At 45.3% G+C, this 19,261-nt stretch overlaps 1 protein-coding gene across 7 annotated transcripts in view; it reads left to right on the forward strand.

Annotated features, from left to right (window-relative positions):
• The window catches only part of ABHD6 (abhydrolase domain containing 6, acylglycerol lipase), a 53,575-nt gene that overhangs the window by 22,472 nt on the left and 11,842 nt on the right, over nucleotides 1–19,261 (forward strand). For all 7 annotated transcript variants that reach the window (XM_083489410.1, XM_083489411.1, XM_083489408.1 and 4 more), the window contains exons 2-6: nucleotides 6,064–6,209; nucleotides 8,539–8,695; nucleotides 9,709–9,822; nucleotides 12,617–12,749; nucleotides 15,237–15,394. In XM_083489410.1, the coding sequence (XP_083345536.1) occupies nucleotides 6,091–6,209; nucleotides 8,539–8,695; nucleotides 9,709–9,822; nucleotides 12,617–12,749; nucleotides 15,237–15,394 (681 nt within the window). In that variant the 5' untranslated portion in view covers nucleotides 6,064–6,090. The remainder of the gene's footprint in view (nucleotides 1–6,063; nucleotides 6,210–8,538; nucleotides 8,696–9,708; nucleotides 9,823–12,616; nucleotides 12,750–15,236; nucleotides 15,395–19,261) is intronic.

Raw genomic sequence — 19,261 nt, forward strand, 5'->3', positions numbered from 1 at the left:
CATTAGGAAAATAGTTGAAAATAAATCTGCCAATGTCACGATGCCCTTATACAAATCTGTGGTGCAACAGTGCTTGGAATATGTGAACAGTTCTCATCACTGTACTTCGAGAATAATACTGCACAGCTTGGAAAAGGTGTAGAAAGGAGCTTCTCTGAGAATATCATAGAATAGCGGTAGTCAACCTAAGGCCCGGGGGCTGGATGCAGCCCAATCACCTTCTCAGTCCGGCCCGCGGATGGTCCGAGAATCAGCATGTTTTTACATGAGTAGAATGTGCCCTTTTATTTAAAATGCATCTCTTGGTTATTTGTGGGGCACAGGAATTCGTTCATTATTTTTTTCAAAATATAGTCTGGCCCACCACATGGTCTGAGGGACGGTGGACCGGCCCATGGCTGAAAAAGGTTGCTGACCCCTGTCTTAGAGCTGGAAGGTACACAAGGGTCATCTAGTCCAACCCCTTGCAATGCAAGAATCTCGGCTAAAGCATCCATGACAGATGGCCATCTAACCTTTGCTTAAAAAACTAAAGATGGAGAGTCCACCACCTCTCGTGGGAATCTGTTCCACTGCCAAACAGCTCTTACTGTCTGAAAGTTTTTCCAAATGTTTAGCCGGAATCTCCTTTCTTGTAACTTGAAGCCATTGGTTCAAGTCCTACCCCCCAGATCAGGAGAAAACAAGCATGCCCCCTCTTCCCTTAAGATATTTGAAGACAGCTATCATAGCTCCTTCTTGGGCTCCATGATCACTGCAGATGGTGACAGCAGCCACAAAATTAAAAGACGCCTGCTTCTTGGGAGAAAAGCAATGACAAACCTAGACAGCATCTTAAAAAGTAGAGACATCACCTTGCCAACAAAGGTCCGTATAGTAAAAGCTATGGTTTTCCCAGTCATGATGTATGGAAGTGAGAGCTGGACCATAAAGAAGGCTGATCGCCGAAGAATTGATGCTTTTGAATTATGGTGCTGGAGGAGACTCTTGAGAGTCCCATGGGCTGCAAGCAGATCAAACCTCTCCATTCTTAAGGAAATCAGCCCTGAGTGCTCACTGGAAGGACAGATCCTGAAGCTGAGGCTCCAATACTTTGGCCACCTCATGAGAAGACTCCCTGGAAATGACCCTGATGTTGGGAAAGATGGAGGGCACAAGGAGAAGGGGACGACAGAGGACGAGATGGTTGGATAGTGTTCTTGAAGCTACCAGCATGAGTTTGACTGAACTGCGGGAGGCAGTGAAAGACAGAAGTGCCTGGCGTGCTCTGGTCCATAGGGTCACAAAAAGTTGGACACGACTAAATGACTAAACAACAACAATCATATCTCCTCTCAGTCTCCTCTTTTCCAGGTTTAACATACTTGGCTCCCTCAAGTGCTCCTTGTAAGGCTCAGTTTCCAGACCCTTAATTATCTTGGTTGCCCTCCTCTACTCATGTTCCAGCTTGTCAACAGCCTTCTTAAATTGTGGTGTCCAGAATTGGACACAATATTCCAAATGTGGTCTGACCAAGGCAGAATAGTGTGGTACTATTACTTCCCTTGAAGTTCCCTTGGACACTACACTTCTATTGATGCAGCCTAGAATAGCATTAGCTTTTTTTGCTGCTATGTTGCACTGTTGACTCATGTTAAGCTTGTGGTCCACCAAGACCCCTAGATCCTTTTCACGGACCAGGGATTGCCATGTGCAGCTTAGTTACATCACTTGAGCTTCTGTACTCCAAGTCTTAAAGGCCATACTTTTTGGGGGAAAGTGTTCAACTGAACCTGTCATGTAAGAAGAATGGTTTGGGGCCTTCATAATTAGAAGATAGCAGTTGGGCAGGAAACATGTTGTCAATAAAAATAATTATTAGGAAATAGGGGAGAAACCCTGGTTTATTGATACCTGCAATTTGCTATGCTTTCCAAGTCTTCATTCCAATGGTTTTTCAAAAGTTGACATTTCTCTGAACTGTAGATTGTGGGATTTGTCTTGAAGTTTTTCCTGTTGATCTACTATGTTCCAGAAAATGCTTGTTAGTTATATGCTGGTAAAATCTACTTGCATACCTGACCTAAAGCTTTGCTAATATCCAGTGTACTTCATATGCAGCCAGTGCTGGTTTAGAACAAGGATGTGAAACCTGTGACCCTCCAGATGTTGAACGTCTACTATCATCATCCATAGACCATTGGCCATGCTGGCTGGGCTGCTAGGAAGTGGACTTCAGCAGCATCTGGTGCCCCACATGTGTTCCACTCTGATTTGTAAAACTGGACATGTGCATGAACATGTGGAAAAGATTTGCCCAGTACAGATCTAGATCTTCCTGTAACTTTATGGCTGCTTCTCCTCAGTACACTTTCTTTGGGTCTGAAGTTTCTTCCATGATCCTGTTCATCTCCTGTAACATCCCTGCTTTACTCTCTCTGAGCAAGACAGGCAGTTACCTGCAGTTATTGCAACTGCAAGCATTTTAATCTGGCCTGCTGCCCCAGCATTTCTGGATGCTGCCATTTATCTTCAGTTTGCTGATCATCCCTTGAAGAAATTTGCTGTGTAGATTATGTAATGCATCCTGAGAGAGAGAGAGGGGGTGGGGAGGTGCACTGAACAAGAATCTGCTGACTGCAATGAAAAATACTCTGCACTTATTGGTCAGAGTTGTAGAATGATGTACCTTGGTGCTCGTAGATTGAAGAAAATTTTGGTAGAAGAAGTGAGAAGAGGAAACATTCAGAGGAATCATCAGGGAGACAATAGCTGAGTTCTGCCCATCACAAGTTAGATGCATCTCCTGTGTGCGTACATGGTGCCTTCAGAATGTATTCTGAGTTGAGGCTACTTTCAGGTGTGAAATATATTATACCTCATTTAGCTATCTCTGGTCTGTTACTATATATTCCCCATTTCTGAGCAGTGAGATGCTTGTAGCCTTTGCTCCATTTGGAAATATCCACACAGTGGCAAAGTAGAAGCAAGCAGTTGCCTATAAAGTATATGCAGGCAAGCAGATCTACTCGTCCTGTACCAGATTTCCAGAGAGAAAGAGAGAAGATTCTGCACTTCAAGATGCTTCACTTTCAGGCAATCCTTAATTCTCAGTCTCCTAGTTTCCACTCCTCATTCAAACTGCAAACTAGTTTCAAACTGCTTCTCTGTTGCTTCCCCAGAGCTGGAGTGCTCACTTCCTGAAGAGGAATTCCCACAATCTAGGGAGAGTTAGCATTGTTTTGTTCCTGTCTATTGCAACTCTCCAGTTGGCCATTCATAGTGATCAGGATGTCTCAACTTGTCACACCCTCTGTATAGTACATTCAGCACTCCTGGATGCTGCTTGCATCAGACAGAGATGGTTTTGATAAAAAGATGAGCTGGCATGGTTAGCTGTTGGCTTGTGTGGTAAGGGTTGCACCAATTGTTTTCTGAGTCTTTTTTGTGTTTCCAGCTCATAAAAGCTGCCCTAGTATCCTTAACATAAATCTAGAGGGAATTTTATTTCAGAATAAGAAACTTCAATGTGTCCAGAGGGAGATTGTTTGACGAAAATGTCTGACATTTCTGTGTTTCCTTAATCAGTTCTGATTAATAATACTTGAGTAAACAGCATTGTGTATTTAATTTCCAGATGCTTCATTGAATTTGTGATTGAGAATATTCACATTGTGAATATTCACACTGTGAATTGCGTTTTTATATAAAATGTGCTTGTAGGTTTGGGGCCTTATTTATGCTCTGGGGAAGATATTTTAGGAATGCAGCTTTATGCAATCTCTGTGGTGGAGAAAGCGACATTTGTTGAATTTCCGCTTGTGATGTAGTATTTAAATTGTGGGTAGAGAACCCACTGCCCTTCCAGGTGGGGTTGGACTCCATCTCCCATCAGTGCCAGAGAACATGGTCAATGGTCATACAAAACCAGTTCAGCAAAATCTGGAGCATCTGGGTGGGAAAGGCTGCTCTAGGAAATTTTTTGTGAACTGGGGCAAAATGTATGTGAATAGAATAGAATAGAACAGAATAGAATACCTTTATTGTCAATGTACAACCTGTGTACAATGGAATTAACCAAGCCTCCCACCCCAAACACTCAATCTCATTGCACTCTGTGTGCTTGTCGCACAACACACCAACCCCGAAAATCAGTTGCACTATATTATTTTCCATTCAGCAGCCTAACAGCCCACGGATAGAAATTGTTTTTTAGCCTGTTGGTACAACTGATTATATTTCTATATCTATTATACGCTGGGGGGAGGTGTTTGTTCGCCCCAGAACATTGGTATCACTTTAACTTACTGCGTTCCATCATACCTCTCCTCCCTTTTGACTGTTGCCCATAGGCTGGCCTTCACCAAAGCGAGGTTTAACGTTTTTCCCTCCAATGTCCTGAGACATAGATTCTCAAAGGGCCAAGCCTCCGCCATGTGCGAATGTGATAAGGAGACGCCGGAGTCGCTTCAGCACATTATGTTCACTTGCCCCTTATTCAAGGTGCCACGGGCAAATTTGTTGGGATCAATCATACAGAAACTAGAGGGTACCCCACCAAAATTCCACCTTGCCCAAATCTTGCAGGATAAGGATACCCATACGACCCTGAAAGTGGCTAGGTTCCTGGTCGCTGTCCTTACCCAAAAGCGTTGCCAAGGAGCACCACCAGCTAATTAAGGCGTAGTATGCCATTCCATCTTATAGTATTTTATTGTTATAGTAGTGTTTTAGCGGCTGTTTTTTCCCACGTGCACAGGCTGTTATTTATGTCTTGTTTTTATCTGTATGGGCCTACGGCCGTAATAAATTATTATTATTATTATTTCTATATCTCTTGCCCGAGGGCAGAAGATTAAAGAGGTGCTGGCCAGGGTGTGAATCGTCACTGAGAATTTTTCTCGCTCTCCTAAGGCAACGATCCCTTGCGATGTCATCTAACGGGCTCAGGGGACAGCCCATGATATCATGAGCTGTGTTCATCACCCTATGTAAAGACTTTCTGTCCGTGGCTGTCAAGCCAACGTACCACACTTTGATACAATATGAGAGGACACTTCCTATTGTGGACCAGTAGAAGGAGGTCATCAATTGTTGTTTAACATTGTTCTTTTGCAAGACCCTGAGAAAATGGAGTCTCTGTTGGGCCTTCCTAACCACCTGAGTTATATTGTTTTTAAAAGTGAGGTCTTCACTAAGGTAAACTCCCAGGAATTTAAAGGAAGAGACTCTCTCCACACAACCCCTGCCTGATATACAACGGGCCTAGTTCCCCTCTCTTCCTCCAAAAGTCCAACACAATCTCCGTTGTCTTGCTAATATTTAGTTGCAAGTTATTCTCTAGGCACCATGTAGATACTTTTTGAACCTCCCCCCTGTATGCTGATTCATCTCCACCTGTAATTAGACCCATTATGGTAGTATCATCTGCAAACTTAATAATTACAGTGGATGGATCAGATGAAATACAGTCATATGTATACAACGATGTATACAACTCAGCACACATCCCTGTGGGGTGCCAGTGCTGAGCTTCAGGGAGGTAGATGTAACAGGCCCAATCCTCACTGTTTGTGTCCGATCCTTCAGAAAGTCTTTAATCCAGTCACAGATGGTAGAAGAAAAGTCTAGTTCCATCAGCTTTTTGGTAAGAATGTCCGGAAGGATGGTATTAAAAGCCGAGCTATAATCAATAAACAACATTCTAACATAATTCCCCGGTCTCTCCAGATGACTTGTTGCAAGGTGAAAGGCTGTAGCTATGGCATCATCTGTTGACCTATTTCTCCTATAAGCGAACTGAAGTTTATCAAAATCCGAAGGAAAACATGTCCTATGGTGTTGAAGGACCAATCTCTCAAAGCATTTCATCACTACAGATGTTAATGCAGTAGGTCTGTAGTCCTTTAGGCAGTTAGTTGCTGTTTTATTTGGGACTGGGACAATGGTGGCTGCGTTCAAACATGATGGTCTGTTTGTGGTCTGGAAAAGTATCTGTTGCATCCTGGGATATACTTGTCTTCTGCCTCTTGTTTATGATTTCCAGTGCTTATAACTGACCATTTTTAAAATCTATTTTTGCAGCTGAGGTAGAGCCACCAAGAGAACAAAATGGACCTTGATGTGCTGAACATGTTTGTAATAGCGGGAGGCACTCTGGCTATCCCAATTTTGGCATTTGTGGCATCCTTCCTTCTGTGGCCTTCAGCACTGATCAGAATATACTACTGGTAAGTTATTCAGAATCCTGGCTCTGATGGGGGTTTCCTTCCTAGAAAGCCTATGTACTTCCCAAAATGTTTGCCACAATTAGAGTGAATGATCAATAGTGCTTAATTTTTTTTTAATTTAAAAACCAGTCTGAGTTCTTTTGGCAGCTGATTGATTGCAGCCTATTTGCATATGATGCTTCAGGAGCACCTCTTGATTAACGCCAATTATCCAGATTGAGGAGGAACCTTCCACAAATCATGCCATAACGGAGGCTTGTCCATGGTGGGGGCACACTCCAAGATTGCTCCCGTTCTGCCTTCCAAATTGGCAGACATGGGATTGTGCAACACTGCAGGATGCAGTGAACTTCCTAGACCCCACTGGGAAACATCAGGAGGGTTTATGCCTCATTCCCTTCCTTTCCCCTGCCTGAACTCCTTTGCAGCCCCTGGAGGGGCTACGGAGAACAACTACCATTGAATCGTGGGCATTGCTAGAAACCGAATGATCAATAGTTCTTAACTTCTGAATGAGCAGTAGTTGCAAAGGTTTCCTTTCCTTGATCCTTCTGTTGTTTAGACTCCTGCTTCATACAGCAACTCCCCCAAAAGTCAAAGGTCCCCTTTGGCAGTGGCGTCCAATGTAGCACTGTTAGTTCACAGTTGGAAGAGGTAATTGGGCAAAGCCTGGTGTGCATGTAGAACAGCTTTGGCCAACCTGATGCTCTCCAGCTGTGCAGGAGCTGATGGGAGTTGAAGTCCAAAACATCTGAAGGGTGTCAGGTTGACAAAGACTGACTTAGAACCATTTGGAAGCACGGGGCTCCTTCAACTTGTCCACTAAACTCGGACTGCCTTAAGCTGGCCAAGCGGATAACGAATCCTTTTCTCATCACCAGTGCTGATCAGATAGTGTTTGTTCCTAAGCCTGCTCCACATATTCAGCTGAACTGGCTCATCTCTAGGCATGGCATGGAAGTATGAAACACTTATGCGCTCCCACCATACCTGTGGTGTTGGGTGATCAAGCATATAGACAGAAAGTTCACAGTCTTTCCCCCTGACCACCTCCTGAAGGCTTCATCTGCGCATACAGCCTCCTCATAGCAACACAGGAAGGTGCCTTTCACTAAGTCAAACTACTTGTCCATCTAACCCAGTATATTGATTTACTTTATTTATAAGAGTGCTTATAAGCTCCTAGTAAATATGGCAATGTACACTAAAATGCCGTAACATAAAACACAAGGCCAACGTACTTCTTAATATGCCTGTATTTTCTACTCTGCCTGGAAACAGCTGTCCAGGGCCTCAGGTAGAGGTCTTTCTGAGCACCTGCTGCCGTTCCTCTTTTTTAAACTGGAGGTTCCAGGGATGGAGCTAGGGACCTTCTGCATGTAAAGAAGGTGTTCAACTGCTGAGCCAACCATAACAGTTGTAGTGTATGTATGTTGTAGGTTAGTGGAGTCGCACGCACACTCATTAACACTAGACTAGGGGATCTTTGGCCCTCCAGATGTTGTTGGACTCCAACTCCCATCAGCCCCAGCCAGCATGGTCAGGGATGATGGGAACTGGAGTCCAACAACATCTGGAGGACCAAAAGTTCCTCCCTGCCTTACAGCTTCCTTATTATGCTTATAGAGGGGCTACTAAGTCTACATATGTATGTATAGATGCATAATCTTTCTTAACTGGGATTTTTAGATCCCTTCCTGTACAGATGGTTATTGCTGTGGCTGTTCCATTAATGTAAATGCTGCTGGGAGAATTCTACATTATCTTATTACCAAAGCATGCCTGTTGCTAGGCAGGCCTTTATTACCCCGGTTACTCCGGCTGACTCGGAGGATTAGCTCCCCATGGGCGCAGATGTCATTGGTTCGTTTCTGAGTGGGGATAAATTGCTTGCCAGGAAGGTTCATCAATCAGTAAAGCTATTTTAAATGCCTAAGCAGGGGAAATTGTTACAAAGGGATTAGAGAGGCGGCTCTGGTTGTGTCAGTGAAGGGAGAACTGTGAAAAAGATTGGCGCAAGGGAAAGTGGGAGGGGGTCACATTGTGATTTCACAACCTTGTGGGAAGGAAGGCATGGGATGCCAGGGGCTGTAGCTCAGGGTGGAGAGAGTGCTTCACATGTGGAAAGTTCCAGGTTCAATTACCAGGTAGGGCTGGAGAGACTGCCTGTTTGACACTGGGTGTTCCTAAAAACAAGTTCAAGTGTGGCAGTCGCGCTGCGGTCTCCTGCAGGGGGAGCAGGCAGTGGTGATTTGAATTGATTGCAGAAATGCTTTGCTCTTGTGCTGAGGCTGCTGCTGTCCCCTTGTTCTGCCCCTGCTGCTGTCAGGTACTGGCGACGCGCCCTGGGCATGCAAGTTCGATACGTGAACTACGATGACTACCAGTTCTGCTACTCCTACCGAGGGAGGCCTGGCCACCGGCCCTCTGTGCTCATGCTGCATGGATTCTCGGCCCACAAGGATATGTGGCTTTCTGTAGTCAAGGTACACTTCTCCTTCTCTATGAGGAAATAACAGTTTCACCTGGGAGGGACAACGTTCTGCTCTTGGGCTAAGTTGCAGCCCATTCCAGTGTGCCCTTGTCACTTTTCTATGGCTGATTTGTGCAGCATCCAGTGTATGTATTACATCCCAAAGGTGGAGAATCTGCGGCCCTCCGTATGTAGTTAGGCTCCCATCCGCCCAAAGTTCAGGGATGCTGGGAGTTGTAATGCAGTAACCCCCAGAAGGCCACAGGCTTCCCACTGCAGGCCATGTCTTCCTTCCATCAGCGCTGCTACAGGGGAAGCACCCATGTGATATAAAATCCATATATTAGTGTGCCAGCAGTGGGGTTGTGCTATCAGCCATGCTGAAAAAGCAACAGGTGAATCAGCCTTGAGGATAAGTTCAAATGGTCCACTTGGTTGGGATCATGCCTGGCTTTCACCATGGGAAAAGGTAGGTACCACTTTCCTGGCCACCCATATGTTCAGTATGGAAAGCCAGCTGCTCAAAATGAGCATCCCACAGTCGTCCCTGTTAGTTCCGTGGAAAGTTTGGGCTGTCACACTTCTGTATCTACTGCGGAGCCACCTGTGCTCAGAATATTCCTATTTTCAATCCCTGTGAGGCTGCTGCTTGCTAACTGCAAATGAATTATTGTGATGAGATTGGGAGGGGAGGTTGCCTACTTGCTTTCTTTGGGATTAGCTTAAAGTGTCTTAAAAATAATAATAATCATATGCTGAGGACATTAGGATTCACGCAAAAGACTTTGTGGTAACGGCATGTGCGCATGCTTCTCTCCCTCTCTCTTTTATAAGAATTCTTTTCATATATTTTAGCTTTTAAGGAACAGCTTGCATGGGGCCAGTGTTAATACAATTCATCCGTTGCCAATGCAGTGCTTGCTCAGTTCCACTTCCACCATGATGGCAGTGGCTGGAAATTTGTTCCGATTTGCTTCTGGTGTGATCTCTCCTCCATCCTAACCACATGACACTTGTTTCCTGCAGTTCCTTCCAAAGAACCTGCACTTGATTTGTGTTGACATGCCTGGCCATGAGGGTACCACTCGCTCATCCCTAGATGACTACTCAATCTATGGGCAAGTGAAACGAATACACCAGGTAATAAATGCTCCAGAAATGACCCTGGAAACGGTTGGGATGTTCTCTCTGTTCCACCATCTTGAGTCCATGGACTGATTCAAAACTCACTGTTCGGAGGTGATTAGTGTTTTGATTTGGAGAGTCTGGGGAAGATTAAGCAACATTGTAAAGAGTGATGGGAGATGGGTTACAGCAAAACCCTGGAGATATATCCCAATATTTCAGTACAGCGACTCTGCCTTCTGAAAGCTCTCAACTTCCTTCCTTCCTTCCTTCCTTCCTTCCTTCCTTCCTTCCTTCCTTCCTGGCCAGCAGACATGCCAGCTATTTACAGTCTCAAAAGATTCTCTTGTCTGCGTTCTGACTCTCAAATCCTTAATCTCTTTAATTCTTCACATCCTGTTCTGTGAAGATCTAAGTCCATCAGTGATCAAAAGAATTGGTTTCCAGGTTGTGAGGTGACTGTCTGTTTCCTCCTTTACAAAGGGAAGAGCTGCCATTTGAAGGGCTGTCTGCTAAAAGACTGGCTTAAAGAGAAAAAAATCATGAGAGCAGGAAGGGCCTTGGCATTACCCAGGCATTACCTGCACAGCAGACTCAGCCATGTCTGAACCGCCAGGCATCATGGCCTTCCATCCTATGGCAAGATGGATAGTTTTTAAAACTTAAATTATTGCAACTATTTCTAAACTTGCATTTATACATATACAATCAGCACAAGGTAATTTACATAAATATTTTAGCGTTGGTGTATTTCCCGTTTCCCTTTGGTGATATGTAAGTGGACACCCTTCTGACTGGGTGAGTAGTCAGTTCACGTTTTAACTGTGGGGTTCCTCTGTACAGTTGTACCTCTAGTTACAAACTTAATTAGTTCCGGAGGTCCATTCTTAACCTGAAACTGTTCTTCAACCTGAGGTACCACTTTAGCTAATAGGGCCTCCTGTTGCCGTCACAGTGCCAGCTCGCAATTTCTGTTCTCATCCTGAGGCAAAGTTCTTAACCTGAGGTACTACTTCTGGGTTAGCGGAGTCTGTAACTGGAAGTGTTTGTAACCTGAGGTGTTTGTAACCTGAAGTACCACTGTATTCCAAAGGAACTGAATTGCGGAGCATGCCTAATATCTTCCACTTCCTTTCCCATCTCCCGTACATCCTGAGTTATGAGAAGTTATCAAAGAAGTAGCGTCTTTACCTTGTAGAAATGGCCCTCTCCTTTCTGTCAGCAGCTGAGCTGCTAATATGTGGCCCGCTTTGTCAGACTTGTTTATGCTCTCAGCATTTCCATAAACATAAGTGGATCAAACATATTAAAAAGACAATTCAGAGCCAGGGTCTGAGAATCAGTGGACAGCCATCAAACTCTTAGCTCGCAAGCTTTCTCTCTGGTAAGAGGTTTGTTTTCAGTTGCTTTGGGCCTGTTCATAGGATGTGCTGGTTTTCCTGTCTGTCCACTTAGCAGTGTTGAAGGCCGCTGTTCTGAACCCCTGGGGACAGAAGCCCCATTTACCTGAGGGCTAAAATGAAGGGTGAGGAGGGGTGCACCCACAAGTCCCACCTACAATGTCACTGTGGACGTCGGGCGCCTATTCAAACCTTTCCATGTTGGCCACGCACGCCCTGAAGGGAGATTGGAGGAATCATCAGAGTTTACTTAGAATACCCCCTGTGATCAGGAGCCTTGTCTTAACAGGGTTCTGGATCTCAAGGATTCTATGTTCATTCCCTCAGACACATGTAGACATCCTCATCAGATTTTCCCTCTCAGCATGGGAAGGTCTGGTCTGAAGTGAAGCTGACTTTCATGGGGATGTTGGGGGCGGGGGCTTCTTTGCACACCCCTCCCCTCTTTTAACTCCACACGCACCGGACATGCCCAGAAGCCCCCTTCAGACCTTTGTGACTGATGAGCAAAATTTTCCTGTAGGGATGAGGACAAAGAGGATGGGGTTGTGTGCACACAGAAAGCCAGCCTGGTGCAGTGGTTAGAGTGTCAGACTAAGACCTGGGAGACCAAGGTTTGAATCCCCACTTGTCCATGAAGCTCGCTAGGTGACCTTGGCCCAGTCACTGTCTCTTAGCCTAACCTACCTCACAGGGTTGTTGTGGGGATTCAGTGAGGAGGGGGAGAAGCATGTACGCCAGCTTGGAGGAAAGGTGGGATATAAATGAGATAAATAAACACTACCCTTTCCACACATTTACTCTGAATACCTGAAGAGGGTTTCGATGCCTGTTTTTAGCTTTCCCAGACCTAGGATAGAATTTGGCTGCTGTTAAAGTTGCAGTACCTGCTCAGAGAGCCAGTGTGGTGTAGTGGTTAAGAGCGGTAGTCTCGTAATCTGGTGAACCGGGTTCGCGTCTCTGCTCTTCCGCATGCAGCTGCTGGGTGACCTTGGGCCAGTCACACTTCTCTGAAGTCTCTCAGCCCCACTCACCTCACAGAGTGTTTGTTGTGGGGGAGGAAGGGAAAGGAGAATGTTAGCCGCTTTGAGACTCCTTCGAGTAGTGATACAGCGCGATATCAAATCCAAACTCTTCTTCTTCTTCCCAGCACAGTTAAGCCAATTTCCCCAACCATAAGCAACACTAATACTTTCTTAATACTACCGAAAGAAGAGCCAGGTAGGGCACTGCACATAGCCTAACTTCCTCTGGGCTGCCCCTTAACATCTCTTATGGTGCTGCATCTCATGCGCTTTTAATTGTGTGAGTATTAATTTCCAATCCAGTTCCTCTAATCTCTCCCAACTCTACTGCAGTTGCTGCCTGCCCCATAGTAACCCAAGTGTTGGTTTTTTTTATCCTTTCAGTTTGTTGAATGTATCAATCTGAACAGGAAACCCTTCCATCTACTTGGAACTTCCATGGGCGGAAACGTTGCAGGAGTTTATGCTGCTCAGTACCCAGCGGAGATCTGCAGCTTAAGTCTTGTATGCCCTGCGGGTGAGTGCCACAAATGAACTTCGCCTCCTGAGGCAGGAGATGTGTCCACGGTCCATGTGTCTGGTGAATTTAAATACTCAGGATGTGCACCAACCACAGGAGTTGATTGGTTCCTGACCTGGTGCTTTGGAAAACAGTCTGCTCATGTCAAAGGTGCTTTGGCTGCCTGGTGGAATGGCCACCTGACACAGATGCTTTAGTTGACACGGATGCTTTAGTTGAGATTCCTGCCTTGCAGCGGGTTGGATTAGATGACCCTCAGGGTCTCTTTCAGCCCTATGATTCTGTGATTTGGGCTGCGGTCAGTCTAAGTCCCCTTCTTTTCGCCACTGCCACCACCACCGCCACCCAATTCACAATTCTGCTTTTGGCAGAAGTGAATGAAATTTGCAGACCTCATAGCTGCTCCTGAGTGGTTAAAGCCTGCCAAATTGTAAGCAAATATGTCCAGGGGGTGTTGTGCTGGGCAGCTTCATTCTCCCCTACCCCCATTTTAAAAGGAAACATCTAAAACTTTATTTTGGATCAGAATTGGATTAAATCCGTAGACAAGGACACTCCTTCTGAAGGTGTGAATCCTGCCAGATTTCAGAAGGATTGCCACAGGGGTTTACCTGAAAGGGTAGCCTTTACAGTTTGGGTGTGCAATTGATTAACACCTGTCAAGTTGCAAACAAAAGAGAAGTCCAGGGGTGTTTGTTCTAGGCACCTTGTAAAGTCGATTGTGGAGGGAACAAAAAGGGATTGACTTTTTAGGTAAGATCATTCACTCGGATTACAAGACCAACTTGTCAGCCACAGTGAGGCTCTTCTTCCTGCTTCTCTCCATTGTGGTGTTTGCTACTCCTTCCCACATCTCTCCACCCTGATGTTATTTTTTCATAGGGTAACCTGTACTTTACTTTTCAGCAGATGCTAATATGCACCTTTCTTTATCTCCGGATCACTGAGGCACCACAAAGTGCTTCAGGGAACCCAGCTTCGATTTGTACTACCTCATAGACATCCCACTTCATCCCTAACAAGCTGCCAAACCCTCCAAGACACATCACTTTGGCTCAGGATTCATCCAGCTTAGCTCCACACCTCCTATTAAAAGCTAGAATTAGGCTCAATGTTTACATGTTAAGACACTAGGTAAAAGCAGCATTCATGTGTTTGCTACCTTGGCAACCCCTGTGCCCTTGTAGTTAAGAGCAGGCCTACATCATCTTCATTAATACCCTATTCACCCTCCTCCCATTTTAAAAGGGCACTGAATATCAGTCAACCAAAGGCTTGGTTAAAGAGGAACATTTTTGCCCAGTGCCTAAAGGTGTATAAATGACCTTGGCCCAGTATACCTGAAGGAGTGTCTCCTTGCCCATCATTCAGCCCGGACACTGAGGTCCAGCACTGAGGCCTTCTGGCAGTTCCCTCACTGCAAAAGTGAGGTTACAGGGAACCAGACAGAGGGCCTTCTTGGTAGTGATGCCCGCCCTGTGGAACGCCCTCTTCCTATCAGATGTCAAGGAAATAAACAACTATCTGACTTTTAGAAGACATCTGAAGGCAGCCCTGTTCAGTGAAGTTTTTAATGTTTGATGTTTTATTGTGTTTTTAATATTGTGTTGGGAGCCGCCCAGAGTTGCTGAGGAAACCCAGCCAGATGGGCGAGGTATAAATAATAAATTCTGATGCTGATGAAGGAGCCAGGCAAATCTTCCTGGGGAGAACATTCCACAAATGGGGACCTGCTACAGAAAAGTCCCATTCTGTTATAACAGACACATGGCTGTTATTGGAAAGACCAAATCAGTGTCTAACTACCTTCTTCCTAATCTTAATGTCAACACATCAAAGTGCTGAGCATCCTGCAGGCCCTCCACCAGCAGCAGCACTCAGCAATGGTTGGGAAATGCAGCTCACCATGAGTCTGAGTCACCCTAGATGAAAGGTGGCCGACACGGTATCCCCCAGAGCAGGCATAGGCAAACTCCGGTCCTCCAGATGTTTTGGAACTACAATTCCCATCATCCCTAGCTAACAGGACCAGTGGTCAGGTATGATGGGAATTGTAGTCATGGGTTTGCCTATGCCTGCCCCAGAGCTTGGATCACTGAACTCCTGTCAGTCCCAGTCAATGGCCAGGGATGATGGGAATTGTAGTCTAGATACATCTGGAGGGCCCCACCCTGGCTATCTTTGCCTTTGATATCCCAAGAGGAATCCAAACGTGCAGGAGGTGCCTTGGTGACAGCCATGTGTGCAACTCAAAGTGTCATTTCTCCCTACGTGGCGAACGTGGTGGTTCTGTACTTGGGAGATAAGATTAAGTCAGGTCCTGACACCCCCCACCCCCTCCTTCCTTGCTTGTGACTTTAAGAAATAATTGGCATGTTTTCTCTGGAGGGATTGTTGGAGGAATTAAAGGCTTGTCAAGGCCGCCTACCTATTGCGTTGCTTCTGGAGCTCAGCATATGGCTGTTCTTCTCTTTTTTCCTGCAGGGCTGCCACCTGTCGCGGAAAGCAAATTTGTTAAGCAACTGAGGGAGCTGAAGGAGTCTAAGTCCCTCAGCCAGATTCCCCTGATTCCATCCACCCCGGAGGAAATGGCAGAAATGTTAAAGCTTTGCTCATACGTACGCTTCAAAGTGCCCCAGCAGGTGAGAAGTATGAATGGCAGAGGCGCCCTTAATTGGGAATCTTCTGTAGCCCCCTCACCCCCACCCCAAGGCTGTTCTTCTTAAGTCGAGGCTGGTTGCTGCCTTGGTAAACATTTGATTAAAGCAAAGTACAGTATCCACCCCCTCCTCCCGCCACCCACGATGTGGCCTCCTAACTGGTTGGCTTGTACCGATTCTGAGGTAAGATGCATTTTAATGAATGAATTCCATTTGTGAATCGCTTCCTATAAAGTGCCTTAAAGCAATTTGACAACGAATACAACAGCAATAAAAACAAGAAGTGTTTCCTATGTAAAAATGAAACGATTTTCTATGTAAAGACAGTTTCAAATCTAACACATCTACAGACGGGGGTTAAAAAACAAAAACAAAACCCAGTTATAGGTCTTGTTGAAAAAAGAAGGGCTTCAATTACTATTTATGAATGAATTCTGCCCCTTTAATCCTTAAAATTTTAGTTCAGCACCTGTACAGCTGCTTCCTGGTCCCTAGGTAGGCTTGATAATAGGAAGTCCTACTTCCGGGTTAGCGCCTCCGGCAATGGCGGATTTCCTCTGATCTGGAGGAATCCGCTCCGTGGAAATCAGGGTCTGGACCGCCACGGCGAGGCGGAGACCCATCAAAAACCACAGGTGGAAGAAGCCTGTGGACGTGGGATTCGGCTGGCACCTTATGCGCCTCCCCTACTCGCGGGGAAACCCGGTTTCGGGGATCTGGAGCGACGTGGGGTGAGCGGCGTGGTGCTTCGAATCGACTGCTTCTTTCACGGAGTGAAGCCGCATTGCTGTTGCCGGAGAGCGCTGACTTTTTCCTGTGGACAATTGGACTCTAAACAACAACCCGTGAGTAGAACGGAAAATTGGATCTTTAAACTTCTTAATTTGGCATCGAAACGGGAAGGCTTCAAACAGGAAGTCCGCCTTCCTCTTTTGTAAATAGATTGAAGCAAAGACGTTGCAAGCTAAAGCCTGGAAAGTCTTTTGTAAAGGATTAAATCTCCATCGGTTGAAATTACTAAACCCCCCTTGGAAGCAGGAGAAGAGGGGGGAAATTTTAGATTGTTTAAGCCTGCAGGAGAGAGAGTGAAGAAAGATAAATCACCACCGTTTCGAACCTGGGAACGGGATGCCAGTAAAGATTGAAGTTTTGGGAAAGTGCATTGACTGTGAATAAAACGTATGTTGACAGATAGTTAAATAAGAGAAATATATTGTTTCCATTGTTTCCTTTTGCACTTAAAAAGGAGCAAAAAAAGTAACTGGCACGAGTGGAGCTGGGGAATTTTCCAGCTGCAGAGATTAAAAAGCGTGAGAACCAGAGTCTGACCTTGGATTAGAATGTTGACAGAAGAAGCTTTAGTGATTGCATTTTGCAAGACAAGTGCTTTACTGGAAAAGCTTCATGAGAAGATGGATGTGAGGATTATTAAAATTGACAATTTGGGGCAAAAAATGACTGAGTCGGGACAAAAAGGGAATACTTATACAGAAATCACTCAGGAATTGACCCAGGAATCTGTTTTGACATGGCAGGCTGTGGAGAAAACGAAGGAGAATGTTGTCGAACTTCAAGTAATTCAAGTGAAGAGAGCCTCGGCCTCCCAGAGGCAATTTGATGAGCATAAGCTGTTGCCCTTTATGATCGAATCTAGAGAAAGCCAGACGTGGTGGGATGGAGCCCTGCTTGTAGATCCTCCTATGCAGGGATGCTCTGGCCTTTGGGAACTGTATTTGGGTCAGGGGGAGAGGGGCGTTCTGAAATATCTTTTGGATTTTAGTTCTGACTATGGAGAATGGGCTAACCTGTCAAGAGGGAATAAACACATTGTTAGGTTGGAGTTTCCCCGAGATCTACTCCTCAACGCCAAAGGAAGGAAATTAAGAACAAGATCAGCACAAGATAAAGTAAAGTGCATGTATAAATATAAAGAAGATCTGCAGAAGGGACATGGAAGAGAGTTAAGAGCCTCGGACAGAAGGTCACCAGGTTGATGGACTATATGGTATTGATAGAAAGGACTGACAGAATCCGAGACCAGGGAGAAGAGACGGTGGAGGAAGATTGGAAAAAAGTTTAAAAAATTGTCAGAGCTGCTCCCAGATCCTAGCTCACACAGGATCACGCTAGCCAGCGTTCACTTTATAAAAGTCTTTATTGAGTTACAGTTTCCATTCTCAAGCTGCCGCGTGCAGCTCTACGTCTTATAAGCTAGACCGGCGAAGCTCCGTCTGAGTCTCCGCCCCCTGTACACCAACTTAATACCCTAGCCTTACTCCACCTTTTCCGCCTGACCGTTCTTCTCTGGGTCCCTCTGCCCCCCGTGGTCTCTTCCTTCCTGGACTCTTCTGACGCTGACCCCCCGGACCCTTCTGTCTCCTTGCGTCGGGCTTTAGGACCTGGCTCCCTTTCCGGGCTGCTTACTGCGCCGCCTTCCTGTGCATTTGAACTTGGCGCGCGCGCCCAACCTTCCACTTTCCGCTTGACCGTTTCTTCGCTCCCCGATGGAGGTGTGGCCACTCCTGACTCATGCCCTGCCCCCTGCTGCGAGCTGCCAGAGCTCGATACCTGGCGCCCTTCCTCTCCACTGCGCTCTATTGGTGACGCTGGCCCCGATTTCCAACTGCTGCCCTCTGAACCCCCTCTGGACCCTTCTTCCTGGGGTGTCCCCCTAGGCTCCCCCCTTGCTCGGGCCACTGGCGCTCCTTTCTGTGAATCTTCTGATTCACTGGAAAGACTCGGAGATCTCGGGTCGTCTTCATCACTCATGTTTTCTTCGGACTCCTCCCCCTCGCTCTCTGTTTCCTCCCTTGCCCTCGCCTCTGCTCCTGAACCCCTGACAAAAATAATAATAATTTTAGAGAAATGTTGTAAAATTAATGAGTATTAGAAAAATGATGGAATGAAATTATATGGCTTTAGTAGAAATGTTATAAGGAGTTAAGTGCAAATATGTTTTAGGGTTTTAATGGTAAGATAAGGTTAAAATTAAATTAAGATAATTAAATGACAGAAAATAGTGAAAGGTGGAAAGGATTTGCTGGAATAATTAATAACTAGAATACAAAAAGGGAGGTGTGAGGAGGTCGATGAAACAGGTTAACGAAAGATAAAGATATGGAAATACTGGATTTGTTTTTAACTGTTTTTGATTTTGTTTTTGTTTTGATGTATTGTGTTTTTTGCTTTTTTGTATGTATTGTAGTGTGTTGATTTGTGCTGTTTGTTTTTTCTCTTTCTTTTTTCTCTTTTTCTTTAATTCTTAAACTTTTAATAAATATTATTTTTTTTAAAAAAAGATAATAGGAAGTCCTATTTTTTTCCAACTTAAAAAACAAAACCCACTGTGAATCATGTCCCATTAAACTTTAATTAGTTTAATGCTTGTCAAATGTCCAGTGCGCTTCCGATGCCACAATGTCCCATTACAGCAGAGCATTTCGCACAGCGGCTCAAGAAGGGCTGGAGAGTCAGCATCTTTTCAATAAAGGAATCTTGGAGCAAGCGGTTTGGAACTCAAATAAAAGGTTTGTTTACACAAAACAAAAAACCCTGGTGAAGAATCACACATTTCAGCAAACACGCTCCAAAAGAAAGGAAGGGGGAAGGGAGGGGCAAACACACAAGTGAGTTGACTATTTATACAAACTCACATTCCTGGAAGCCTAACGACCTCCAGCTGCTCAGTGACTAGAGCGTCTTGATTAGAGCTTCTTAACCCTTTAATACCAACACCCCCTCTCGCTCGTAACACTGAGCTGTACCAACCTTAATTCAAATTTAAACCTGAACAGAAACATTTATGAGATTGCGGACTCAAAGCTTTTGTAAAACCGTCTGCGAGATTTT

Source organism: Podarcis liolepis (genome assembly GCF_965112155.1).
Source record: "Podarcis liolepis genome assembly, chromosome: 2".
Classification (NCBI taxonomy): domain Eukaryota; kingdom Metazoa; phylum Chordata; class Lepidosauria; order Squamata; family Lacertidae; genus Podarcis; species Podarcis liolepis.